This window comes from Hippocampus zosterae, chromosome 1, assembly GCF_025434085.1.
Source record: "Hippocampus zosterae strain Florida chromosome 1, ASM2543408v3, whole genome shotgun sequence".
NCBI classification, from domain to species: Eukaryota; Metazoa; Chordata; class Actinopteri; order Syngnathiformes; family Syngnathidae; genus Hippocampus; species Hippocampus zosterae.
The window spans coordinates 14,613,875-14,641,797 of record NC_067451.1 but is presented as its reverse complement, the minus strand read 5'-3'; the positions used below and the strand labels follow the sequence as shown (position 1 = coordinate 14,641,797).

The 27,923-nt window shown below is 42.5% G+C and overlaps 2 protein-coding genes across 3 annotated transcripts in view; both read right to left on the bottom strand.

The window, feature by feature from the left end:
* Nucleotides 1-118: 118 nt before the first annotated feature.
* brd8b (bromodomain containing 8b) lies at nucleotides 119-22,079 on the bottom strand. 2 transcript variants are annotated; one of them, XM_052071435.1, is made up of 19 exons: nucleotides 21,873-22,079; nucleotides 20,268-20,364; nucleotides 20,077-20,146; nucleotides 19,933-19,982; nucleotides 19,706-19,828; nucleotides 19,542-19,622; nucleotides 19,390-19,454; nucleotides 18,230-18,393; nucleotides 17,454-17,645; nucleotides 16,626-16,722; nucleotides 16,128-16,270; nucleotides 13,096-13,534; nucleotides 12,989-13,026; nucleotides 12,690-12,895; nucleotides 12,499-12,591; nucleotides 12,310-12,378; nucleotides 11,166-11,451; nucleotides 4,187-4,231; nucleotides 119-1,815 (listed from the first exon to the last, which is right to left on the bottom strand). In XM_052071435.1, exons 1-19 carry the CDS (start codon nucleotides 21,889-21,891, stop codon nucleotides 1,756-1,758), a joined length of 2,337 nt encoding a protein of 778 aa, XP_051927395.1. In that variant the 5' UTR covers nucleotides 21,892-22,079; the 3' UTR covers nucleotides 119-1,755. The 2 variants fall into 2 exon arrangements, with proteins under 2 accessions (XP_051927395.1, XP_051927403.1); XM_052071443.1 differs by lacking the exon at nucleotides 4,187-4,231 and having other exon boundaries at nucleotides 21,873-22,077.
* A 421-nt stretch (nucleotides 22,080-22,500) lies between these two features.
* Nucleotides 22,501-27,923, bottom strand: part of gpc4 (glypican 4) — a 32,584-nt gene continuing 27,161 nt past the window's right edge. Inside the window, exons 5-9 of the mRNA XM_052071564.1 lie at nucleotides 27,292-27,422; nucleotides 27,064-27,210; nucleotides 26,863-26,987; nucleotides 25,572-25,744; nucleotides 22,501-25,496 (exon numbers count right to left, since the gene is read on the bottom strand). Coding sequence (XP_051927524.1) covers nucleotides 25,285-25,496; nucleotides 25,572-25,744; nucleotides 26,863-26,987; nucleotides 27,064-27,210; nucleotides 27,292-27,422 — 788 coding nt within the window. The 3' untranslated portion in view covers nucleotides 22,501-25,284. The remainder of the gene's footprint in view (nucleotides 25,497-25,571; nucleotides 25,745-26,862; nucleotides 26,988-27,063; nucleotides 27,211-27,291; nucleotides 27,423-27,923) is intronic.

The window sequence follows — 27,923 nt, the reverse complement described above, 5'->3', positions numbered from 1 at the left end:
CCCTCAGGGGTATGCATAAACCCCGTTTGAGAGCGACTGGTTTCGACTTCCATCTATTTAACGAATGCAGGGAAAAATCACTCCTTTTTTCAAGAGAACAGCAATTAGGACAATATAATAGTTTAAAACAAATCTTTTATTTAACAAATGTACAACAAAACATATGATACATGGATCTGCTACCCAAACACAAACTGTAAATGGTACCATCATGTGGGCACAAAACGTTGTTTTATTTATTTTTTTTGCTTTCATCTAGAACACATTACACAAGCTGTCTTAGATCACGCCACAAATTCTGGCAACATCTTAAGCGACTAGTACAGCAAAACTGGCTTGACAAAACTTAACTCCGCTTTCGACTCCTCCTCCAACAAAGTTTGACTAATTTCATTTTTGACCGGGGATGCATCTCTGGCTTCTACTCACTTTCCTTTACGTAGTTGAAAAATGTCTTGGCATCGTTGCAGCTAGGCCAGAGCAATGACTCAAATTCAAATCGGCATTGCTGAATGTAATTCTCAATGCGCAATGGCTGCAATTTGGGAATAAACAACAACAACAACAACAACAAAAAGCTGCAGCGATTTTGGTCAGAAGCTTTTTCAATAGGTATGTATCTTTTTATTTTTCAGTGCCTAGATTCATTGCTTAATACATGCCATCCACATGGTTACATATTGTTGTAATTTGACTACTGACTTACTGAAGTGTTTTTATTCCACACCTGTGCGGTAGAATTTTGTGAAGTTTTAGCGGACACTTTAAAGACTGCAAGTCAACTTTCATATTTGTTGTTGTGGTGGTAATTAAGCGCAAGCCTGACCTATAAGACTAAAACATTTATGTATCATAAATGTGATCATTAATTTGTAATGGAGATGAATTTATTGCTCGTGTTGATCGAAACAAATATAAAGTACATGGGACATGAGACCCTTGGAAAAAAAAATGCATACTAAATCACGATTGCAGTATCGAGGATGAAAAAAGTTCTATTCCATAATTTTTCAAAATTGTTCAGCCCTAGTTACCGTTGATGATAAATCGAGTATTTTGAACACCACCGTATCTCGAAGACATGGACTGTTCATCTAGAAACTGTGGTGGTGCATTCACTGACACTGAAGAGAATGGGAGTCAACAACTGAACATAATGTAAAAAAACAAAACAACATTGGCACTTAACAGTGCTAAATGATGGTTATTTACATTTTGCTACGATGGACAACTTCCAATGAGCAACTCAAAAGCCATGACTTCCCTAAAACCCATTAAAAAATAAATACTGTATTACAAACAATGGGGAACCCCCCTCCCCCCAGAGGACACATAGAAAAGCTGAACACCTTTGCTTCTAAACCGACAACAAAATTCAAGTCAACAGGTGAAAAAAAAAAATAAAGAAAAGTGATTGAGCAGGAAAAGTCTTCCAATTTCACAGTAATAAGTCAAGTTTCTTTCCAATGTTTTGCCGCAATCTCAACCGTCTCTGAATGCACCACCAAGGGAGATATTTGAATATGGTCCTACAGGCCAACTGCAGAAGGTAAAAAAAAAGAAAAAAAGATGCCGCTCTATGGAAAGACATCGACACATCCACACGTACCGTATGCTCATCTACAGAAAAGAAGAAATGCACTAGCACAGGTGCTAATACACGATAGGCCCACACACTGAACACCTCTCTCAACTGAACTACGAGACCAAAGCCACACATTTCCTCTTTTGCCTTCAGGGGGGTCTTGCTCAAGTCTATTTCTTCATTTTCAGGTCAGCCTCCATTGCACTACGGCGACCCCTGGTGCCGCCATCCTGTAGTGCAGAAAGAGGGGGATGGGGGCGGGGGGGGGGGGGGGGTAAGCAGGAAGCAAATGGAAAGAAGGAAGGGGACGGGGGAGGGGGGGCAAGAAGGTGCATTAACATTTAGGTCGAGAAAGTCCAAGATCAGCTGGGCAGAGGGAGGGGATGTAAGTGAGGTGTATGAGGTGGGGGAGGGGGTGTTCCTCCTCAGATGGACAACAGAAATAAACAATGATCAACTGAAAATCCATCTCAAGGGAAGAAAAGAATTATCGAGCATGCAGACAGGGGGAAAAAAATACAGACATGAAAGAAGCACGTGTCAGTGCGCCGGGACTGACGAGAAACCCATGAACGGAGCAATACAACACACTTCAAATGTGTGTGTTGGAACTTCCAGGTTTTGGGGAGACTGAGGAGGGGAATGTTATTGGTTGGCCAAGCACTGATGTTTAACGTTGTTACAAACGCTAACAATATTGTCACCTTCTTAAAATAACGGCCCAAGTCATATATTGACATTTTATTCATATTATTTTTTTTGTCTTCAACATCTCGTGACTCTAGCCACCGCTGCTTATATCAGCAACATCCTTAGAGGGAAACAGATCCTTCAATTCTACCGTTGAAATGAAATTAGAAAGTAATACAAAGTCAGCAGTAATTTTTGTCTGAAAAAAAAAATGACGGGCTGTTATTTTTAGGACGTTTTCGAAAGAATCTTGGTTGTGGTTTATCTTGGTTAAGCTCATATTGCGCTTGCTGGTGAAGGTAAAAAAAAAAAAAAAATTAAAAAACCTGTTGTGAGTGATTATTGTGCATCATTGTATAAATCTGTTTAATGCTCTCCGCTCCTGAGTTAGATTCTCCTTTAAGAAGGGAACATACGCATTTTGATGACGTTCTGAGTCTGTGGGATGGTGGGATCAAATCCAGGCCTGCCCGTGTAGAGTTTGCATATTGTCCCTGCAAGCTTGTGTTGGCGCGGGTTTTCTTCTGGCGCTCCTCAAAGTTGTCTTTAGGTGTGACACGACGGCCTGTTTGATGATGCGTGCGGTGCAATAGGGCTGGCGACCATTCCGGGCACACCATCTCACACTCAAATTCAGTAGTATACAAACGGATGGCTGGTTTGACAGTGAATGCAGCTCGGGAAATATTTTGGAGCTGGAGAACGTGTTGCTTTGTATCGAAATGTGGATTTCCTGCAAATCTAGCCAACATATTTATTAAGTCGAGCGTTCATAACTTCCTGTTGCTTGTGACTCCCGTGAAATTTGTGTGTGCGTTCTGTCGATGGAAGGCCAGAGCCATTGTTCCGTGCCTTCTTCAATAGACGCAACCCGCGTGAGCACCAAGGCGCGGTGACATCAACCCCCCCCCCACGCAGAGTTGCAACCAACGGCTCACAAATGTCGACCGATTTTGCGAGTTACAACATACTCATCAGTCCATTTTTTTGCATCGATCAGTGTGCACAGCAGTTAATGGAAGTTCATCTAATTCGAATAAAGTCAACTGTGCGTAGACCCCGCAAAGCAAACACCGATAAGCCGTGAGGACAGTTGAGTTGCAACAAGTAGCAGTACTGGTCAAAAGGTGACTAACTTGGCCATCACGTGGCAGATAGCCTTTTGAATCTATACGGTGCTCAGACTGAGCTCAAATCTTCTGCGATTCCAGGAGTCCCAATTCTCTGCTGGGACAATAACAATTAGCGTTCATTATGGGGGGTTGAACAGCGTCTTGGTCTTCATAGTCACGTTTAAGTTTTTTGTTTGCTTTTTACTTTTCTTCATACAATAAGAAAGTTACAATCGATGATCAACGGAATCAATAATGATTTTGATGATGGATGAATGGTTTGGAGACCTTGTTTGATGTGAAATTGCCCAAGCGCTTGGACGTTCAGCCTCTGAAAAGTAAATATCCTCAGATTTCCGCCGTCCCCCACGAAAGCAGAGGGATGAGCTTTGCGTCCAATCAAAAGAACCCATTTGCAAACATCTGCTTTTACTTTGGAAAACAATGATTGACATTTTTGCCCATCATCTGACATGTCACATACCAAACCAGTCACCAGCATTGCAGCTTATTTTTTTGGGTGCGTTTTTCTGCACTGTCCTATTTTCGAATAAAAGGATGGAAATATATATATTTTAAATCCGATTAGTAATCGCTTAACTAAGATAACCCCCCCCCACCCCCCAAACTTTGAACAGATGTAATCATATGGCCCAATACACTTCTATCATGCAAGAAATGTCAAACTGAAAAGAGGAGACGAGTGAACTGATGAGGTGGTTGCGATGGCAAAAACGCGGGCGGGAACCGGCCCGCGGCCTGCCGCTGGTGAGATCTGATCAATAACCTGCATACTTACAAAGAGAGAGAGAAGGAAAGCAGGAGAGGCCATTGGGACCATGTCCTGCAGAAGGACACACATTGGAGTGAGAAGGAGAGAACGTGCACATACACACTCACGCACACACGCGTGCGAGAAAGCAAGCGTCATTCAAGTGTCCATCAAACAGTTAAGCAAGTGCAAAGACGAGCGTCCAAAGAAATACCGATGAATAAAAGGTCACAAAAAACACGCACACAATCGTACGCAAATAAGCAGGTACTTGTAATAATTTGGTGGTATTCAATCCGAGAATATAATGTATCAATCATTTCACGAAGACCGTTTCACTGAAACTGTCGCAGAGGCATTCATTTGACAATGTTGCTCATCGCTGGTGTGTGGCCGAAACCTCCTTGGTCAAAATTTGGCAAATTTTATAAAACACATTTCCACCCCTCACAAATCTATACTATTGGACAGTAGCCCACACGTGTTCGTGTTTACAAGTGATTGACCAATCTAAAGTGTTGCAAATGACTTGCTCTCTGATGATGCAACGGCTGAATAAGCGTGACCTTTTTTTGGGAGGGTCTTGTCAAGAGATGATTTCGGAGGTTTGAAGATTCCAGCAAACGCCAGCGTCCTTTATGTGGTTGTAGTTTGCAGTGGGGCATGACCGTACTGAGAGCCATTCCGAACATTTTAGACTCTCACGTAACTAATCGAAGTAGCCAGAATATGTCGCTCAAACCTGAGCATCATTTTCTTTTTTTTTTACAGAATAATACGTGATGTAACTGTTGCGGTTGTTTTGTGCGACCGGCACACTGTATGGTTAGCCACAGGCATCTGATACACGTACACGATCCATGCACAAGACGGGTACGGAACAATGGCAGCACAAGTCCAAATCAGCAATGACAACGGGCTTCACAAAAGTACTTGCGACGGGCATTTGACTCAACTTCCTTATTAGATTGTTTATGTTTCGCTTTTCATATACTTTGCATGGATGAACAATTTTTATGGAAGGGGAGAATCACTGTCAATGTTCCAAGATTCATGATGCCCGGCTGAACTTCCAACTAGGTCGATGTCATGTTGAGACCGCAATGTCGGAATTGAATCAATCGTGCCCGTGCTGGATGCATCCAAGCAAGGCACCCCCCGCCCAAAAAAAGCCTGCATTGCTTCAACAGCCGATGAAGCACAATTGCGCACTATCTGAAAGCCGATGAAGTAATATCATGCTCGTCCTTGACAACAACCATAAAACAACACATTCGCACAATTTACTGTCAGAGTTATCTTCCCCAAATTACCAATCCCTCATAATGCAAAACGCTGTCCTTTGAAATGTTTCAGGACGTTGTGATGAGCCGCAACTTCGGGCTGGCCTTATCTTGGGGAGTGTAGTGAAGAGCGATTTGGACAATCGTCTTTGATTTCAAAAGGTGTCAGTGCTTCGGGATACAAACAAATCGCCTTAATTTGTTGCTTCTTTGGATTTCATTCACTTGAATTTTTGAACTTTGACACCTTGTTACCTGTTCATCGGGACAAATCGAAATGTTTCAAAATCCAGATGAACATAGCACAATAGATATAGAAATAGATTTGTGTTTGGTATGTCATTTCTTGGTTGTCACCATGCTTTAGGGGAAAATGGTGCCAACATTTGCAACTTGCATTTGCCAAATATCTGTTTGGCATGGACTCTTCTTTGAAAACTCGCGGAACTCCAAGTGTGACCTATGGGCCCTGCTACACTGGTCCGGCATCCGCTCTATGAATTGGCATGCCACATTTGCCCTATTTGGACCAATAGGGCAACTTTAAGATGGTGTTCTCAAAATAAAGCTGTGGCACCATTCACACCTATCTCCAAACCTATCCTTGGTAAAACGGAGGATTTCAGAGACAGGCTGCAAAGGGGGCATCCCGAGAAGACCGTTTTCTCACCCTCAACACACGCACGCGCACACGCACGCAGGTATCAAAGGCGGTTCCTCTACAGATGACAAGGTTTGCAGGACGACATGGTCGACATGGCTCACTGCCCAGATAATTCGGAGCAGACCGCACATAGCCCATCTCTGGGAGGCCTGCCGAGATTGCCCTTCATCGTCACATGCACTGGCACCTGAACACGTGGATGCGATTAATCCAGATTTGGATCGCAGGGTCAAAATGAAGATGCATGGAACACTGTACTGATTGTTGCAATGAAAAAGCAACATCTGTTGGGGGAGGCGGTGTGATGGTGTGAGGCGGCATCTGCCTCACTGAGAAACGAGGCCCATTGTCATCGAGATAAACATCGACGCAGACAGATGACAGTCGCAACACGTGCAATTTGATCATCTCCTAATTCTGAGACTAATCGATCAAGACGACAACGAGACTCCCGCCAGAATTTGGGAGCTACTATCAGTAGTCCCGCCCTCAGCCCACTTCAGCACTTGTGCGATCAGCTTGGACATGCTGTTCATGCGAAGGGTGGCCAACACAACCACGTTGGCTGACATGTGACACATGCTGGTTGAAGAATGAGATGCCAGGCCACAGCGGTGTGTGACCAGCATGCTGATCATCATGAGGAGGTGTTGGCCCATTGTGGCCGTTGATCATTCTTCCACCCTCCTGATTGAGTGTTCAACAAATGGTTAAATGGCCAAAATGTTTGGTTTCCTCCAATTTCAATCATCTAATCTACCAAACACGAGTCAAGTAAAAAGAAACTGTTCGGCAGGAGCAGAAAATATTTGGAACATTACTTTTGCTCTTTCCACAAATACATGTCCATGATAGAAGCTAATCTATTTTCAGACTTGTCTCGTGCTGCGAAAGCACAAAGCCTTGGCACTGGGAGGGCGAAATTCCACCACCGCGCCCTCAGTGTAGTCTATGGCATGTGTTATTTCATTCTAATATCTTTCATTCAAAATAGCTTTTATCAATCAGCCTAAGTTACAAGACATGAACCTCCAGCCAATCAAAGATGCAACTACCAGGCAGGCATCTTGTTTGTACAAAAACACGGAAATAGCTCCATTGTGCTGAGAGTCACACACTTTTGCGAAATGAGGGTATGAGATATACTGCGGTCATACCGAATGTAGGTTGAGCTATTCTCACAATGCCATTACATACAACTATGTATTCACAAAAAGTTCGGGACTTCTGGCTTTCAGGTGAAATTTATGGAAAATGTAAAAAATTCACATTGCAGTGATATCATAAGAAAGTAAGGCATTTAAACAGAAGGATGCACTGGTGATTTCCTCATCTCAAACAATTCATTCAAACTAAAGTTAACAACAATGGTGGGTACACCACAACAAAAAATGTAAACACCTCAATAACTCGTCATGTGCCCTTGGGTGTGTTCATGCTGTTCACAAGTTGACTTATTGTCAGCTGAGGCATGGCATCCCAATTTTCTTGAAGGGCGGCCTTTAGGTCATTGAGGTTCTGGGGGCAAAGTTTTGAGTCTCGACACGGCGACTCAGCTGATCCCGCAGATTTCAATAGGAACCACGTCTTGAGAAAGTGCAGGCCATTCCATTTGAGGTACACCAGTCTCCAACAGCCGTTCCCTGATGATGCGACCGCGATGAGCTCAAGAATTGTCATCCATGAAGATGAAATTAGGCCCGTGTTGTTCATCTTGGGGCACAGTCACTGGATCAATAATGTTATCAATGTTATCAATAAATATGTTATAAATTATAATGATTGGACGCATCTGCCCACACTGTAATGCCGCCACCACCAAAAGTCCGTCTGGTGACAACGGTGGCTGATGCACAGCGCTCTCCTTGAAGTCCTACATCGTCGGCGGCCATCATTTCTGCTCAACCAGAATCGACTTGTCCAGCATAAATGCTCCCCGGCCCATGCAAGACGATGACGCCTGTGCCTGGTGGCGTGGTCAGGGACCCTTGCAAGTCGCAGTCCACGCTGACGTAAACGGTTTCAAATGGCCTCACGTGACTCTTGGGTGCTTCTCACCTCCCTTAAACGTGCCTGGAGTTGAATGGCATTCATTATTCTGTTTATCAGGACATTGTTTATAATGAAGTGGTCATCGCCATGGGATGTGGCCAAAGGACATCCACTTCTACATCTTTCTGTGATTCGTCCAGTCTCTCGGTATCTCTGTTGCAACCTGCTGATGACACTCCGTGACACTAAGCTCATTCGCCACTTCCGTCTGAGATCGTCCAATTGAAAGCATCACAATGGGAAGGTACCCTTGATCCATTGTTAGGTGTCGCCTTGGTCTCATAATGTCAAAATGGGAACAGCATGATGAGGACGATTGTTTAAACACCAGCTCTAATTGAATCGGGATTTATTGGTCGTTTCATGGATCAAACACCTATTGTGAATTTTGCCGTTAAGCTCCTTATGAGAGAACAGCAACCTGTGCAAAAAATACTGAAACATGTAACAGTTTGACATGTGCATTCAAAAGCTTAGAGAAGGTCACTTTAAGTTCACCTGTGAAGAGTTGAATGCATTTTAGGCTTGTCCTGAAATTTCATCCGAAAGGCAAAAATCCCAAACTTTTTGTGAGTAGCGTATAAAGTAAATACAGGTTGCATAGACAGGGCCGAACCTATACAGCTACATCGGAGCCAGACGGCTTTGAGAATATGATACTTTTTCACATACACGCCAGGTTCAAAGTGTACAAACACTGTATGACAAAATGATAAATGCGGTATGTGGGCACTGGGACTTGTACAACACAGCCAGCTTCCAACATGAGCCAATAAGTAGCAGGCGTAAGCTACTTGTGTGATGACAGCTGTTGAACCAAGACAGTAATATTTTCAGTAAAAGCAGCGGTCACCTGACTGACTGGCGATCATGTTCATGTTTTTTTTTTTTTTATTACTGTCAGAGAAGATGTTAACATGTTAACATTACATATTGTTTTTAGTGTTTATCAACAGGTTTTTAAAAAAGAATTTGGGGGATATAAATTGTTTTTTCCAATGTATTTTTGCATGGGTCTACAGTAAAGTAAATATACTTAAATAGATACATCGCCCCATTTTCTGATGGAATCGGTGATCGAGTATTTGCTTCTATTTTTCAAACCTTCGTGACTGCTGATCGACCCCAAAAACCCTGATCGCATAGAGTCTACTCATAAGAACTATGTTCAACCACATACCAACAGGTCACTGGACATTCATGCAACATCAGCAAGTACCAGAACAGCTGAGTCAAGCGGCTGACTTGTACAGGTGCGCGCCCGCACGGAGGTAAGAAAAGAAGTGTAGCCCCCTGCAGGAAAATATTTTCCCAGAAATTATTGCACCACATCACTTATGGGTGAGCAGGGAGGATATCGTCAGGCACATAAAGACAATGTCTCAGCTTTCCTGTGTGTGTTGCCTGTGTCTTTAAATGTGTGTGTATCTTCATAGGAATGCGAAATTCAACAGTTAAAGACAACAGAAAATCACACATCAAGGTCTGACTTGCTGTGGAATACAATTGTTTTTTCCCCCTTTTCATAATGTACTGCTGATTGCGATAACACACTTTTGCTGGAAAAGGAGACCTGCCAACAGACTGCTGATGGTTGACAACCATTGAAATATCTGTGGCAGAGACTCAGAGCAAATTGTGCAGTGTATTTCTATGAGCAATGCAAGGCACAGATGTAAAAGAAAGTATATTCTTAACTACCGGTAAATGAAATAGTGTTAAATTCATAATCTGAGGCAGTGGAGATTTGTATTTAGTTGGAATAGAAACACATATTTAAGGAGAAGTGTTACACAGGTCCCCGATTCTAATAGTCACTTCAGCCACATATCCATTTTACAAGACCTTGGGCATGCCAACTCAAGCAAGTGGTCCAATGAGTAACATCAATGCTCAAAGCAAACTACAGTAAATCTCCTCCACTGCAGGGGCTACCTACGTTTCAGAACAACCCCGCAATAAATGCAAACTGCCCGGCATGTTGTTCCAGCATTTACGGGACTTCATTTCTTCTTAAGGTCTTTAAAAACGCACTTTTAAAATTATACTAACACATTTGAACATGTATAATATACTGAGAGAGCAAAATCAATGAATGCCACACATTCAACGTGTACTCACACCTACAAAGACGACTACGATGATGATGCAGCGCGCTGTAATACAAAATATTCTTGTTTCAATGCCGAAATGAAGGTGTCTTAAATTGGCAAGCGTGTCATGTAGTGAAGTTGACCAAGGGATGCTGATGGTGTAGTGGTACACTCGCCTGTCTTGTGTGCGGGCACCGTGGGATCGGTTACCACTCAGTGGCGCTGTGTGGGTGTGAATGGTTGTTCGTCTCTATATATGCCCTGACACTGACTGGCGAACAGTTCAAGGAGTTCAAGGTGTGGTCCGCCTTTCGCCCAAATAAGCTGGGATCAGCTCCATCACCCTCCCACGACCCTATGCAGGATAAGCCGTGATGAAAATGGATGGATGGATGAAATTGACTGTCCATCTGCATAAACACTGCTTCGTTCTTGTTACGAACGTGGCTGTGGGCAGTTGCAGGCTGCGTTTCTTCTTTCGTTGGTGACTCCATCAGTGTTGTTTCGGAACTGCAGTGCACAACCCATGCCAGGATCCCACTCCAATATCATTACATTATGTACAGCGTGTGAAACGTGCAAGTCATTAGCAAGGTAGGCAGTGCGCGACGCGCCCACTGACAGAACACTACTGCCAATCAGCGGCTGACAAAAAGGCCGCGACGCTCTGATTGATTGAATTAGTAGATACGGGTATTTTATCGTGACATGTGGGATTATTAACTGAAAAATATAAGTCACCTAATAAAAGTACCATCAAAGCATTCTTGTATATATGGTTGCCATTTGATTATTTATTCAATCTGAAACATCTGATTCTTGGTAGACCTGAACAAATATATCGTTCCAGTTCAAAGAAACAAATGTGTGGAACGAGTGTGTAATTTTCGTCACAGTTAAGTTGCTCAACACACCTTCTCAGCTGGCTCGCCAGGTTTGCGATTTCCCTCCCTGCCACGAAGGCTCTTGGCGGAGATGGCGCTCTCTGAGGTCTGCATGATGAGCTGTGTGGCCAGGAACTGCTGCACGTGCTCCAGGACGTCACGCTGCATCTCCAGAGCCATGTGGTAGACGTCGTGGTCTGATGAGTTGTACATGACGGCATTCTGAAACATCAGCATGATGTCCCGCTGGAATTCTGCTGTTGTACGGATCACGCCGGATTCGATATTCTTCTTAATTGCAGATAGGTCCATCGGTCTGTGACAGGATGAGTTTGAAAGATATGTTATTTTGTTTGTTGTTTAAAAAAAACTTTCATTAAAATGAATAAATAAATAAACATAAAATGAAAAATAAAAAGTTTGGCTGGACAATACGGTATTTTGGTCTGAGAGGTTCCATGTGCTATGCAATATTTATTAAAGAAAAATGGCAATGTATTGTATTCATTCATCTTCCGAGCCTATCCCAGCTGTCTTCGGGCAGTAGGCGGGGGACACCCTGAATCGGTTGCCAGCCAATCGCAGGGCACACAGAAACGAACAACCATTCGCACTCACACTCACACCTAGGGACAATTTAGAGTGTTCAATCAGCCTGCCATGCATGTTTTTGGAATGTGGGAGGAAACCGGAGCACCCGGAGAAAACCAACGTATTGTATAAAAGCACCAATACATCAAAACAAATGAGAATGTCAAGAAATTAATTTGTTTTACAAATTGTAATTATTGTCCAATGGGACAAGATGAGTCACAACAGCAACGGTTGTGTTGTACGCGTGCCTTTGAGGGACATCAGCAACAAGGCCAGTTTGTTAGCACGTCAGCACAGCGCTGTAAGTTTTAGCTTACTGGAACTCGGGTTCCCCTTTTGTATTTGACAGCTCGTCAGGTTCAATAAAGCTCTGAAAGTGCACCAGCGACTGTCGCTTTTTTCCGCCCCCGCCCCACTCTACCGGAGAGGCAGCGTATCTGGAGATTACAAATTTTGCTCATAGAACAAAGCAAATTTCGTGAAAAACTCCTAAATTGAAGCAGTCACAAGTCAAGTTGTACATGTTAATATTTGGATAACCCAGCTGTTTAAATGGATTGCAGGAAGACTGTGATCTCACCTGTGTACAATGCTGTGGTAACCAGGAGCGATATCATCTGACACAGGCTGCAAGAAGACACTGGCATATCTGATAGAAACAAATTGAACAAAACGAGGTTGAGTTGTGGCAGAAGCACTGTGCAAAACAATGGCAGCAGAAAACCGTTGATTTGTGTTCTCGGCAGAGGCAAAGTTGGGAGAGCAACACCTGTGGTTAGCCGCAGCTCTCCAAACCAGCATTATGGCTTTCTTCCAAATTTTCTGGGCCTGTACAGCCTCTTGGTCCTCACCACATGTAGACCTGGTAGGAACAGAGAATGGGGAATGGGACCCAAATGAGAAAGAAAAAAACATGCATGCAAATTATGGCTACGGAGACATGAGCAGGTGGATACTCACAGCTGGGAGGAAGAGGCAGGGCTGCTGGCCAGTGAATCGGCTGTGTAGCGCTGAGAGGGCGGCCCATAACCATCTTCACTCTCGCTGGCTGCTCGCTCCACTTCTGACAAATAGGGGCCCTCGCCCTCGCCCTCGCCGCACTCCTCTTTCAGCTCCATCCCTTCTTCAGGATCACACTCGCTCCCTGCTTCCTCATCTTTCACCTCCTGATTTCAAGTACCGGTACATGCAGCAATTAGGTCAGTGGCAGAATATTGAGAACAACTTTTCAAATCTATAATAATGTTTAGGCCTATTACCTTGGACTCTCTGCCAGATACAGAACTGTCCTCGGAATCTGTGGGCCGAAAATTATTGTTATTATCATCTTTTAACAGGCACATCATGTGTGTGTTTGTGAGGTCACCTAGGCATGGTGGGTTCACCTCGGGCTGGTTCCACTCCTCCACTTCACTCTTCACGACAAGATTTGTGTCCACCTTCCCTACGTTCCTCTCTTCTGTCTCATCACCTCCAGCAGCAACATATTCAGAGGTGCCACACAAAGTGATGTCATTTTCAGTCACAGCTGGCTCACAGTTTCCCTTGACCTGCTCCTCTGTGCTTGTCGTTTCGGGTTGATTTTGGCCATGCGGGCTCACAGGGGTGGGGACAGACAGTGCGGCCACATCGCAATCCTCCTGTATGTGCTCAGAGTCTTGGGCAGTGGATGTTGAGTCTGATTCCTTTAGTTCCTGAGTTTCCCAGGGGCCGGGCAGGGTGTGTCCTTCTGAGACGGCCTCTTCACACAGAGACAGTGCTGCTTCCACTGCTGCTGCGTCCAAAGCCTCCACCGAATCATCCACCTGGGAAGCAGAGCAAGCATGACTTCCCATTAGGCTTTATCGAATTGCTGGTCTTCTATACAGTGGAAGTACTGGTAACGTAGTGGTACATTGCGCAGCCTTTTGTACAGATGGTTCGATTTCTGCCAAATACGTAGCTGCTGCGTGGTTTGTATCAGGAAGGGCATTTCGCCCAAAAAGTGTGCCAAACAAATTATGCCAGTGACAAGCCAAAAGTCCCAACGTACTGCCAAAAGTCCCAACATCATGACCCTCATTTGTTCCGACAACGTTCATAGCCCTAAATGTTTGCAAGCCAAAGCAATTCTTTCAGTTAAAATAAATTGAATTGAATTCAATCATTCCAGCCCCAGAAATAAGTTATGCTAATCTTGTTTCTGTGGGATTAGATAAAAAGAAACAGAAATGAATGAACGCTTTATTGCACCTTTCTTCGAAAGAATAGTACAAAGCAGATGAACCCGGGTGCAGATGTGTGGGAACACGCCACATTGGCGCACCGAGCAGGAGCTACCCTGCACGGCACAGACCCTTCCCACACTACAGCTTCTGTAGCAAGTACATCTGTAGCGTTCCGTGTGACAAATGAGGCATACTTTAGGAACCAAGGAAATATTTTGTTGAAAAACGACTTTGTTTATGAATTGGGTTGTTCTTGAACTAAGACTTCACTGTAGTTTGGACCAGCTGAGCTCTGCGTGTATTGCAGACTACTGCCACCTGCTGTTCAAATGAAGCTCAAATCAATACAGGTACAGTACAGGTATTGTCTTTTCAATGACCCTGAAAATATACCACCCAATATTGAGATGTCAAGTACTGTATATACAAAATGTAAATATGATATAACTGAGCTGTGTTCCGCACAAAAATTATTTTTTTATTTCTAAGGCAGATGGACAACTACGAAACCATAATATATTCTCATCTTCCGAGCCGCTTGATCCTCACTAGGGTCACGGGGGGGGTGCTGGAGCCTATCCCAGCTGTCTTCGGGCAGTAGGCGGGGGACACCCTGAACCGGTTGCCAGCCTATCGCAGGGCACATAGAGATGAACAACCATCTGCGCTCACACTCACACCTCGGAACAATTTAGAGTGTTCTATCAGCCTGCCATGCATGTACAGTATTTGGAATGTGGGAGGAAACCCTAGTACCCGGAGAAAACCCACACAGGCCCGGAATGATGCAAACTCCACACAGTACCGTATGAGGGAGTGCAGTAATGCCATTGGAAAAGTATTTCGTTTTGTATCATAGTGGACACCCTGAATCGGTTGCCAGCCAATCGCAGGCCATAATATATTGTACAACACAATTCCAATGAATTTGAGACATTGTGTAAAACATAAATAAAATCATGTTCAACCTATATTTAATTTAATACACTCCAGAGACGAGACATTTTTAAAACTGATAAAATGATTGATATTAGCAAATAATCATTAACTTTGAATTTTATGGCTACAAGACGTGCCCATAAAGCTGGGATTCTATCACGTTTACCACCGTGTTACATCACCTTTTCTTTTAACAACATTCAATTGTTGAAGCTTTGTCGGTGGAACACTTTCCTATTCTTGCTTGATGTACAGCTTTAACTTTTCAACAGTCCGGGGTCTCCGTTTTCGTATTTTACACTTCATAACGCACCACACTTTTTCAATGGGAGACGGGTCTTTTTGGCATTCTCTTGCTGAAATAAGCAGGTGGTTCATGAAAAAGACATTGCTTGGAAGGCAGCACATGTTTCCACGAAAACCTGTATGTCCCTTTCAGCATTAATGATGCCTTCACAGATGTGCAAGTTACCCATGTCATTGACGCTAACAAAGCTCAATACTATCACAAATGCTGGCTTTTGAACATTGCATCCATAACAGTCCAGATGTTTCTTTGGCCAAGAGGACAGGGCATCTACTATTTCCCAAAACTATTTAAAATGCGGACTCATCAGACCACAGTTTACTTCTCCACTTTGCACTCGTCCATCTCAGATGAGCTTGGGCCCAGATAGGCCAGCGGCGTTTATGGGTGTTGTTGATATATGGCTTTTGCTTTGCATAGTATGGTTTTAAGCTGCACGTATGGATGTAGTGCCCAACAGTCTTTGCTGAAATTGGCCTTCTAAAGCGCTCCTATTCTTTACATCATTTTGTCTTGGTTTTTGCGGCCTGAGGGATGAAGTTCAAGTGCATTCAGAGTTGGTTTTCAGCCATGCCGCTTACATGCAGTGATTTCTCCAGAATATCGATGGGCACCTTTGGTGAGCATTCCTCAACTTTTTTGCCACCTGTCCAAAGTTTTATGGAACGTGTTGCAGCCATAAAATTCAAAGTTAATGATTATATGCTAAAGGCAATAAAATTTAGCAGTTTGAACATTAAATATCTTTTCTTTGTAATTTATTCAATTAAATACAGGTTGAACATGATTTGGAAATCATTGCATTCTGTTTTTATTTATGTTTAACACAAAGTTCCAACTTGATTGCAATTGGATTTGTAAATCAATCTCTTTTGGGGACATGAAAGAACTGAAGACCACCCTATTTACATAAAAGAAAACAGTATTCTCAGCCCAAGTGTGTACCTTTTCCTCAATGATGGCGATGATGTCGCCTACGGTTTCCAGATCTAGTTCATCTCCCATGTAAGAGACAGCGACAAGGTCTTCTTCGACTAATCCCGTCTCTTCACCAAGCTCTGCCTTCTCTGCAGCTTCAACTTCCCCCACTGCAAACAAAAAATAGAGAGCACACAATGAAACGGTTGCTGACACAAGTGTGAGCAGTACCTCACAGACCTCCAATGTTTTACATTAATGTAGTCCTGCCTCTTTCTTAGCTCAGCAATCACAAAAGAACTGGTACTTGCTTTAACCCCCCCCCCCCCCAAAAAAATGCAAAAGATTCAAACATACATTCCTGCCCAGGAAATCTAACAATCATGTCTTCATTTACAGTACATTGCTTGTATGCTAAATCTAAGAATGACCAAGCTAAATTTAATTTTTGATTGACGGTTTCAGTTACACACCAATGTTGACACAAGCAAACCAAAACTTACATTATGTTACGAGTACATTTACCTGTCACGACATCATGGTCCGGTGGTAATGGGGTGGTGACAACAGCAGACGTCTGTATTCCATTGCTAAGACTTCCAGAGGAGTCGCCGTCAGTAACCTGCAAGAGCACAATCATGTGTTCTTCTTGAAATAAACAGTCTGTATACAAGTTATTGTCAGGTTTCTACTGTTTTTTTAAACACTTTATTCAGTAAATTGTGAGTGGTCGACATGGGCTCAATAATGTATCAGAGTATTTGTATCTTGCTTGTAGCATTCCCTGATGTAAATAATACACATCCCAAAGAAACACTGACTATTCTAAAAAGTATTATTTTACTTAAAAGCTGGTTTGGCACACTGGGAAAATAATTGATTGAAGCACTATAAAGAACTTTAAAAAGGAGATTTAAATGTGAAGGATAATTGGGGACCTCCATTTTGGAAAAGAAACTAAGACCTTTTTGAAACATCAAATGAAAGAAATGCTGACAAGGCATGCTTATTTTGTCATTTTGTTCAACAGACCATCAGACAGCTCTGGCATTGTTGTTGTGGTCTAACGCTATTGTACGACAGCATCTATCACGGGATAACAATTACAGTATCCTGACAAAAAACATTATGAGAGAAGGCTCTGTTGTTCATAAAGTAACCCGACTGAAATCTCACACGGTTGTGCTCCTAAGTTTACATACCCTTGGGATATGTACGTTTAGGAGCACAACTGTACACCATACGCTTTGCTGACGAGAAATTACAGTCCAATTGGCTGTGGTGCACATAACTTTGCTTCACGAATCATGTGACTTTCTTGAATTGTAAAATTCAGGCTATGCTGGCTCTCACAAGGCAGGGGCTGGCTGAGATGTGGTTGCCTTTTTTCAGCAGTTCCGACAGGAGAGGAGAGGGTGGCGGTGTAGCTTTCTGAGGCAGGAGCCTCTTCTGTGAGGTGTCCTCTACAAGAAGGGTAAGGCCTCCGTCTTTAGGTCCTGGGCCTGGAGCTTCTGTCACTGGGAGAAAAAAACCTACACCTTGAACCTAGAGCAGCAGCAGAACATTAAATGAATGGTCAACAAAGTTCAGAGAGATCAAATCAATCAGTAAAAACACTGACTATAAAAATGGTATGGCAGATCAAGAGGAAGGCTAACATGCTAACAGCTGGTATACAGGAAACCGTTGCTGATTTGCAAATTTCAATTCTTACAACAATACTAATCAAAGAAAAAGGCACCTACGTATTTACACCTATTTGCATATTTTTATGCTCTCAACGTCACACCTAGCTCCTTAACATAAATATGGTTTACCTTTTTTTACATTTGTATGAATGCGATTTAAAACGCTGCCTGTTCAGTTAAAATGCCCTTCTAATATGTCTGTAGATAAAAAACAAAAATCCCCCTAATTAGAGTATAATAATGTTTGGCTTGATTTTTGGCTTTGGTCTGAACACAAAAAACAGCTATTAGGTGAGTGTTTCAGTTAATACAATCTGCAAATAGGTTACTTGGCGAGTAGCAATAACTATTTGAGGGTACAAAATACAAACAAATAGGAGCATCTTTGAAAAAGGTTTGTGTTTGACAAGGACTTTAATACATAGACACGCATACACTTACAGAGTGGGTGCTGGTGTCATCTGAGACAACGCCTGCGGGTTCCGTGGGTGGCGGGGGAGCCGATGCATCCATCTGAGATTCCAGGTTCGTGGGACTGGTCCCCAAAGGGGACCGAACAGTGACACTGGGCAGACGCTTGGGTGTGTTTTTGATTGCCTGACGAGCTGAAAGACAAGGAGAATAATATTTGTAGTCATTAAACTTCCTTTTTATCTTTAAAACAATTAGTATACAGTATTTATTCAGAACTGGTACAAATATTCTAATTGGAAATGCATTGGTTCTGACGACTAAAGCGTAACCAATCAGGCATTCTCAAAACTATTCCGGCCGATGAAAACAAACAAACAATAAAAAAGTCAGGTACAACAAAGGCCATCTGGGGTACAAATGAGTCACTCGCTGTGGCAACACCTGATGGTACAGGTCAAAAGTAGCAAGGGCAACAGATTTCAAAATTCTGTAGTTTTTGCATGCAAACTTCCGGACTTCTCAGTAAATCAAGTCACATGATTTGTGACAGTTGAATGAATATATGTGTATCATTCTGATTCTTTATATGCTGTCATTTTGCCAAATCATTTCCAGAACATTATAGCTCGGTCATGAAGCTCATGCAAAGAAAGACCAAATCCGGATAAACCGATTGACATTTTGCACTGCCTAACTATCAAACGTCACCTTCACCAGGTTGTCACACACGGTCTGCATATAGCTTTCTTAATCTATCTGGGATCCCTTAGTCAACCACTCTTTCAAATTGGCATTTATGAGGTAGTCATCAGAGAATTTTTATGTACCCATTGCAAGTTTTGACAACAGAGAAGATCACAGAAGCTGCATATGTGTCATATTATGCGCTGTTTTGAAGTCCCCTCAGAAAAAGAGTAGAAGAGCTCATTACTGGTGACAGATGGTTATCGTCTTCAAAACAGACAAGATAATAAATCTTGAGGAGACAAAATACAGCTATGCTGTCCCATAGTCAAGAAGAGATGCAGTTCAGTGTCCAAGGAGTAAAGAGATTTGCCCTCAGGCCTGAGAGATGTATTTTGTAAATCTGAAAGTGCACACTTTTTTATTTGATGGGTGCGTCTTCAGTACAACTCAGGAATTTGCAAAAGCTATTTCTAAAACCAGTATTTTTTGACAATTCTCACCTTGATATGCCATTTCTGTTGCTTTTCTCTTCTGCTCTGCCTCCTCCTCATCCTGCTTCTTCTTTCTGTGGCAGTAAATTGAAAGAAAAGGAAAGGAAAAGTGTGGATGCTTTAACACAGTAAAGCAATTAAACTCGATGAACTAGTCTTACAATGTTATCTCTGCCCACTGGTCTTTCAGCTGGGGGTCCATGTGACCTGTCTGTATTAGATCTACTTCCTTTTTCAACTTCCTGCAGACAGAAATCACAGATTGGGTGAGGGGTGAAAAAGTCGCATCACAAATTTTTAAAGCTTCCTTAAAGGTTGTAGCTACCTGTATTGTTCTTGCGTGTCTCGTAATAGTTTTTTCAGCTCCTCTATCCTCTCAGTAGTCAGTCTACGAACAATTACATCTTCAATGGTCTCAACCACCTCCCCCTTCTCACCACGCTTACGTCTAGAACAAAAGTCACGTTCAACACAAATTACAAGTGTGCCAAATGCAACAACAGATCATTGTTTTCGTATTTTGTCTGTGTACATGTGTTTTTCGGGACTGACTTAGGGGCTTCTGTGGCTTCCAGCAGCTCAGAGTATTGCGAGGCACAATGCTGAAACATTAGATGAATAAATAATCCCTCATGTTGAGGACACTGATTAAATCCAATGCTACCAGCTCAGAAGACAATAGCCGGGATCTCTTACCTTTTGTGAGAACCAGTCAGGTGGTCGACCGGGCTCAGAGAAAGGCTTGATGGCTCTACTTACAGACACCCTAAATGTATCCAAAGAGGAAAAGTTACTTCAAGTTAAGACAATCGTACAAAGTGATATTCTTCTAAGATTAGAAACTATGTTCATAAATGAAGAGGAGGGATATTGAATTATCGGTTTACCAGTTTTGGTCACCACTCCTCATAACAGAGGAAGCCAGGCACAGTTTCTCCCTGACTGACCATGGCTCCGTCGGCCCCACATTCAGAATCTTATGTTCTGGAACAAAGCACAAATACAGTGAGCACTGAGTACCAATAAAATGTTCAGAAGCGTTGTGATAAGCTGATTGCATCAGACTGACATTTTAAAAAATGTATTCTGAACAAATTTGATTATGTTTGTATATGAAACAATATATATAATACAATATGTGAAGAGTGGCCCAGTGTTCCAGTGGTTAGCGATCAGCCTCACAGTGCAGAGGTACCGGGTTCAATTCCAGGTCCGGCCTCCTTATGTGGAGTTTGCATTTTCTCCACGGGCCTGCGTGGGTTTTCTCCGGGTATTCCAGTTTCCTCCCACATTCCAAAAACATGCATGTCAGGCTGACTGAACACTCTAAATTGTCCCCAGGTGTAAGTGTGACTGTGAGTGCGGATGGTTGTTCGTCTCTGCGTGCCCTGCGATTGGCTGGTAATCAGTTCAGGGTTCGCCCCCCCGCCCCCCACTTCCAAGAGACAGCTGGGATAGGCTCGACCTTTGTGAGGATAAGCGGATTGGAAAATAAATGAATGAATGTGTGAATGCATATACAATTCTGAAGGAAAATTTGGACCACAGTGAACAAGAATAAAGTAATTGACCAAAAATTAAAGGTAATAAACATTTACAAGACCGTATTACAAAAAGTTTAATCTATATTGTGATTGTTGAAGATAATTCGTTAATGTTTTAATAGCAACACACTCATCAATGTACAGTTGTTTTGTTGAATCTGATGTACATATAATTGATAAGATCGAACATTAACCAATAATGTATGGCATAAATCTCAGGAAACTAAGATTTACGTCAGAATTGTAATGTTTATAGCCACAATTAAAGCTAATTACTTGACTGACCTATGATTAAAGAAATGTGATTTTGGCGAGAATACAGTTTTGTTTTCAGTGATTTTCAGTGATCTTAATTTAAAAGGGAGTACAATTAGAATAAATTAACATAAACACATAGGGGATATGTGCATTTTGAGTTTAAAAAAAACAATCATTAACGTCAATCGTTTTGGGTTACTTACGTCAAAATACTATAGCAGACAACGCACCAAAACATTCAGCATGACTATATAACAACCCAAAACTAAAAACTTAACGTAAAGCAGGGTGAGCTGATGTATTCATTATCCAGTTTATTTGTAGGTGGCTAGCCTAATTGATACGACTTTACATCCCGTTTAAATTAGGCTGTATTGCTTGAAACGAAATCATAGCAGTTACAGTGACCGATTGAAAGGGGGAAGAGAAATTGCAGAAAGTAGAGGCAAATACAATAAAGGCGCGCTAACGAATCGTCGATACACAATCTGCGTTAGCTTGACACTGTTATTACGGGGGAATACTATGGTGAGACACAAACAGCTACGCTATGCTACGTTTCTTTAAGCAGATCAAACTCCGATTTTCAACTAAAACAAGACAAAAAACAAAGCTTGGGGGATATTCTCTTTACGTCTGTGCAATAAACTACAAAGAAAAACCCTAGAGAGCTCTAAAAACATTACTCACTGCCTATGCCGCTCGCCATTTCTTTTGTAACAAGGCCAAGGTCCCAACTTCCGCCGGACGAATTTCAGTCGTACACAAATGGAACTCGCCATAGACATAAAATTACTCCGCCCTTTGGAATGCTTCGTTATTGTACGTAAACGTCACTGCCATGCCATATTGAATGTGTCAAAGTGGCATGATTGCCGCAGACGTTGCGACGTTAATTTGCTGCAGCGAGATGCTGTGCTTCGACTTGTGTGGAGTTTGCGTGTTCTCCCCGGAACTGCGTGGATTTTCTCCGGGGACTCCGGTTTCCTCCCACATTCCAAAAACATGCATGGCAGGCTACTGAACACACTAAATTGCCCCATAGTGTGAGTGTGAGCACGGATGGTTCGTCTGTGTGTGCCCTGCGATTGGTTGGAAACCGGTTCAGGGTGTCCCCCGCCTACTGCATGAAGACGGCTGGGATAGACTCCAGCACCAACCCCCCCGAGGATGAATCGGTTCAGAAAATACTTACAAGTACTTACAATACTTCTATCTCCATTGAAGTTTAGGCATTATCTGTTGCCTATTTTCCACCTGCGATCTCCGAGCCGGGTGAAAAATGCAAAGATGACAAAATGAAGATGTTCACAATCAGTTAAATATTGGCAGTCTTTATTTCAACAAGACTAAGAAATGTTTAATATACATTTTTCTTACAATTCAACATCTATCTCATCTTGTTTTTCCATAACTTTTAGGAGATACTCTGACATGTATAAATCTGTTGTAATGTTACGGCCTCTTTCAGAGACATCTAAAATGGCTGCTCTTTATTTACACTTCTCTTATTCTTTTCAGTTGTTCAGACATTCTCTCCTCAGAGATGATTGAGTTCATTCATTTCCTTGTAGGCCGAAGACATATCAAAGACTACCAACACCTGTCCAACTCAACTTCGTCCCGAGACCAAAGTTGTTTTGTGGTTCAAAAACACGTCATCCTGCAGCGGGACCAACTCCTGCCAGCTGGAAAATGCTCCTGCGGTCCGGCCCGCAAGCACAGACATTTACCATCATTTTCAAAAACACTTAATCTGAAAGTTCATTTTTTTGGAGGGGTATTCGTCACTCAATGCAACTCTTCTACATGAGCGGGAAGACTTGCATAAGCACTTGAAAAAATGTTAGTAATATACCATGTCGGTCAAATTAAAGTACAGCAATGCCAAATTCAATCGCAGAAGCTCAGGCTTAATTATTTTAAGTTAAGGCTTCGTGATGTTAAACTGATTGCATAGGAGTTCCTTCAAAGTGAGATTTTTAACAGTGATATCCTCACTGATTCATTCTCAGTCTTCATGACTGGACTGCTCACTTATGTTGAAGACATTTTCATGTGAGCTTACAATCAACCTGTCAATTTCAAAACCAAACAGGAGGCAAAAAGGCAGTGACCAGTATTTTCTGCCAGTCCTTACTGTAGACAGACCTTGTAGGTCCATCAAGGTACCGGTACTTGGAAAAGCCACTTTAAAAAAATCTGAAAACTGCATATGTAAAACCCTAAAATGTAAATGAAAGACTTTGTGATGTTTAAGTGACGATGAATATTGTTAATTATGGATAGTCTCTGTCAGTTTCAGGGAAGATGCACGTACTGTAAATTACTGTACAGAGTCACCTCAATTGTTGAGATGAAATGAAAAAGATAACTCAGAATAATGAAATGAACAGAAAGTCTTGTGTTGTGCTTTTTGGCCAAACAACATATGACACAAAGGGGATTTCAGCACCTGACAGACACAATTCGGGTAAATCAAATTCATTTTACCTTTAGAAGTTGCCAATTATTCTACGGATATACAGTATGATGCCCCCCCCCCTCAAATAACAAAACAAAAAAATCTACTGCACATTGCATTCATTTTGGTTGCAATTGCGACAAAACTTCAACATCATCCATGAGTTGAAATTATGCGGCTGTGAGGTTTAGGATTGATTTTTTGAAATGGTTCACAAGGAGTCCAATTATACCAAAAAAGGGCATGTATGAGGTACAAATGTGCAAACAAGTTGCACACTAGCCAGTTCAACCATCTAAAAGTGGCATTCAAAACCCACTGTAGTACCTAAGATACATCTTCATACCAAAAATAGCTATAAAAAAATACAGTACCCCTTCAACATAAAAACCCTGTATTAAAATAATCTTTTTCTTTTGATCGAAGCACTCTCTTTTGGTTCTCTTGTCTAGATGAATGTGTGAAAACACATTACTTTCAAACATGCAAGACTGTACAAAGTCAGATCTTCAGTCGCGAACTGAGTTGACAGTACAAAAACAGGGGCATTTGGGACTTGTCAGCTTTGCCGTCTTCAGGGATAACACCGGGAGAGTCCAGCTCCTTGTCAGGCCTGATCTCCATTCAGCGGGCGCCAGCCACAGATAACATCTCTACCAGACACTTTCAACTCCATAGTCACTTGATTGCACTGACAGAGAGAGCATGTATGAGGTATGACCTTACTACAAAACATCTGAACAGAGAAACTTAGACATGAGGCTGTGATTAGGCTCAGAGCCGATATAAACTGTGCAGGTTTGGACTCAAAGGGAGTCCTCAAAGCTCTTGTGAAGAATGATTCCACCCACTGAAAAAAAAATGCTGCAACTTCTCTCTTTGTATTGACTGTATGAAGTAATGTTGTAGCCCTGACACAACATGCTATTTTTCCAAGGCAAACACAGAACAAAGAGCCGACACAGTTTCCCTAAGTTAGGAGAAACAAGTCGAGACTCCCCATTCCCAGAATTTCATGCTGGCTGTTGGAGGTTCATGCATAAATGCACAGAGATTCACAGTTTGCACACAGAGCGATAAATGACTGTCAGAAATGAACGCTCATTATCACTGCTCTAATATAACTACTAAAACCTAGGTTTTTTGTTTTTGTTTTTGCAGATGTCTGTAGGATGGACGGACACCAGTGACAAAGAAGGTCTGTTCCGTCATAGATACCATGTGTTGGTTGTTTTTTGTAGACGGCACCATCAAAGAAGGCACACACAGAAGGATGAGAAGAGACTGCCGAAATAAGACATAGTTTTCCTAATGCTGCAGGCACAACCATTGTGTAGCTCCAACTGAGCCAGAAGGAATCAAGGTTTTAGTTAGTGGGAAAGGTGGCTTTCTTGGGATGAGAATCAGATTGTTGGACACTGTAGTCCTCGAAACATGCAAACAATTAATTAAAAGTGAAATTATTGTAATATTAAGAAGAGCACCCCCCCCCCCCCTCCCCGCCGTCCTCCCCTCTCTCCAATGGTGGACTGTCCGAGGTCCTGAAGGCAGTCTTGTTAAAGTCTTTCTGACAGTTTTCCACTGAACTCCATCGTTCTCATTCTCAGTCATTCTCTTCATCACATGGCCCAAATACTTTTATCTCAAGTAAGCAGTAAGCAGGGCCAGCCCGCAGAGCGCCAGTGCCACGCTTCCCTGCAGGGTTACGCCAGCTGACGCTTCACCGTGCACCAGATTAACCCGAGGATCCACCGGATTGGGAGGAGTGGAGAAGTAGATGTCCCGATCCATGTCACAGGATGGAGAATCGCAGCCGCTGCCACTCTCCTCTCCGCCGCTGGCTTCCTCGTCTGAGTGCACAGCGACACAGAAAGTGATGTATTTGCACATATCCTCATAGGCAATTACGACTTTAGCATTCTCACCGTTATCAATTGAGATATCATTGCCGCTGTGCGCAGCTCTCAGCCAACTTGTCATTTCCTTCAGAACTGCAATCTGGCTTCGAATCACAATGTCTGGCTTTGTGATGTCCACATCCACATCAGGGTTGGACACCTGATTGGCCAGCCCGTTGCCAATGACAACCGCCTCATACCTATGTGACAAAAATCAGCAATATAAGCTGGTTTAGCAGAGGCGGTGTCAGTTTACTATGCAGTACAGTGAAGTTCAGTTTATTGCGGGGCGGGGTCACGGGTGACAGACCCACCCAGAACTTTTTTTTAAATTCTACTAAATCGAATTTTTTAAACACACTGGAAATGCATTTGAACACAAAACAACAAATGCAAGAATAAAATGTGAATAAAAATTGAATAATGTCTGGGTACATCTTTGTGCCTTGAAGATGCGGCGCCTGTTGGGGTAGGTGTGTTGTCAATGAGCCTGCTTTTATGAGTCTCTGGACATGAGCTATGGCTGACAGTAGCTCCTGCGTGAGTTTTCTCATTGCATGAAAAAAAGCATGGAGTGTATCAGTGACTGTGGCTCCCCTTTCCCAGACGTGAGGGCATTTAAATAAGTAAATACAATTGAAGCTCAATTTCATGGACTCAACAGACTCCAGATTCAACGGAAAATATTGTCCAGTCCACTGAAAATGCCCCTTTGTCAAGCAATTGTCTGTTGGTTACAGAATTGTCTGCTGTTGGTGCTATGGTGCAATCCACAGGCAGAGACCAGTACACGTATTTTCTTGGTTAAAGATCACAGCTATGCAGTACAGATCACAGCAGGCTAATAGACTTTGTCTGCACGACACTCAGGTAATGGAGTTGCATCTTCGTATGCACACAGCTAAAAAGCTCAAAAGGAAAGTGCCGTGCCTACCTTTGTATGTTTATAATTATAATTGCTTGTCATGTAGTGTGTGTGTGTGTATTTTGTTACAGTATACAGTAGATTTTTTTTTCAAGCCCATATGTAATCATAACTGGGGAGGGGCGGGGGGGGGGGGGGGGTATCATACTAATATTAGGGCTCATGATCAGCAAAGCACTATAGCTACCCAAGCACCAGCAAGGTCAATTTGGATAAACTGTCAAACAGCTTCAAGCTTTTTTATATCACTTAACTGGGCATTTCATTTGTCTCTAATGTATGACTCCTCACCCACATTAGTCCATTAAATCGGGGTTCTGCTGTATGCTGTAAAACAACAACAACACAAAGACTGCTTAAAAACCCCAGAAAAATATATCTGAAATCATTTACCTGCTTTTTGCTGTACCATTCCAGCAGTCATCACCAGGTGCAATTCTCTCACCATCACAAACAGTGTCTGGCAATGTGGACCAAAATTTCTTGGCGTGTTTCAACTTCTTCTTTACATCACTCGTCTGTTTTAGAAAACACAACTCAAGCACTGCCTCACAAAAAGACACAGTGGTCTATATCGATCATCTTAAAAGTTACCAGTCTATCTAAACTTGTTCCAGCAGCAGTGGTAGGTCTTGCGTCAGGGTTGTACGGGCGGAAGCGACCAGTGAAGACCGTGTCCTTGGCAGAACGTTTGGAGCGGAATGTCATGCTGGGTTTAGGCTGGCCACATCCATGGAATACCTGCCATCCAAGGAAAAACATTAAATGCTATTTAGTCTCAGTGTATTTTTTGCATCTGTCCAATAGATGGAAAATACTGACTTTCTGTGAAACTTGCATGCTGTTCTCTTGCATGTTCATGATAGCGTCGGAAATCTTCACATCAATGGGATCCATGACAGACTCGAAATTGAAAGGACCCTCCAGCCTCTCAACCAGAGCGAGCATAGCATCTTAAAACAATAGGACAAACTACAAAGTTAGAAATCGTTCATGGAAAAGTCCCTTCAACCACCTCAAGCATTGGTGTTACGAATGATGTCCACTAGGGGGAACTAAAGTCAAAATCTGCATCGTGCTTTGGTGGCTGTGAATTCCAGGTGGCTCCGACACACAACAGTGGGTTTAATGGTCGAATATGGTACAATTAACAAAAAAATCTTGAACTTGTTTTGTCACAGCTCTAGACAACAACAGCTACATTTTAAACACAGGCCACAAAGCTGTGCTATGAAATAGTTTGGTGTCATCATATTTCAATACTCATCTGTATGTCAGAACAGCAAAAGAATTTCAAACGTTTTTAGCTTATCATACACAGTTCCACGATAAATATAATGAAACGGATGTGCCTTTGTGTCTACTGATGGATCTACATTGATCAGGAAGCTGTGTGTGCAGAATAACAGGCGACGATGGTGTTTCCTTGGAGAGTTAATACAGTGTTATCCCAA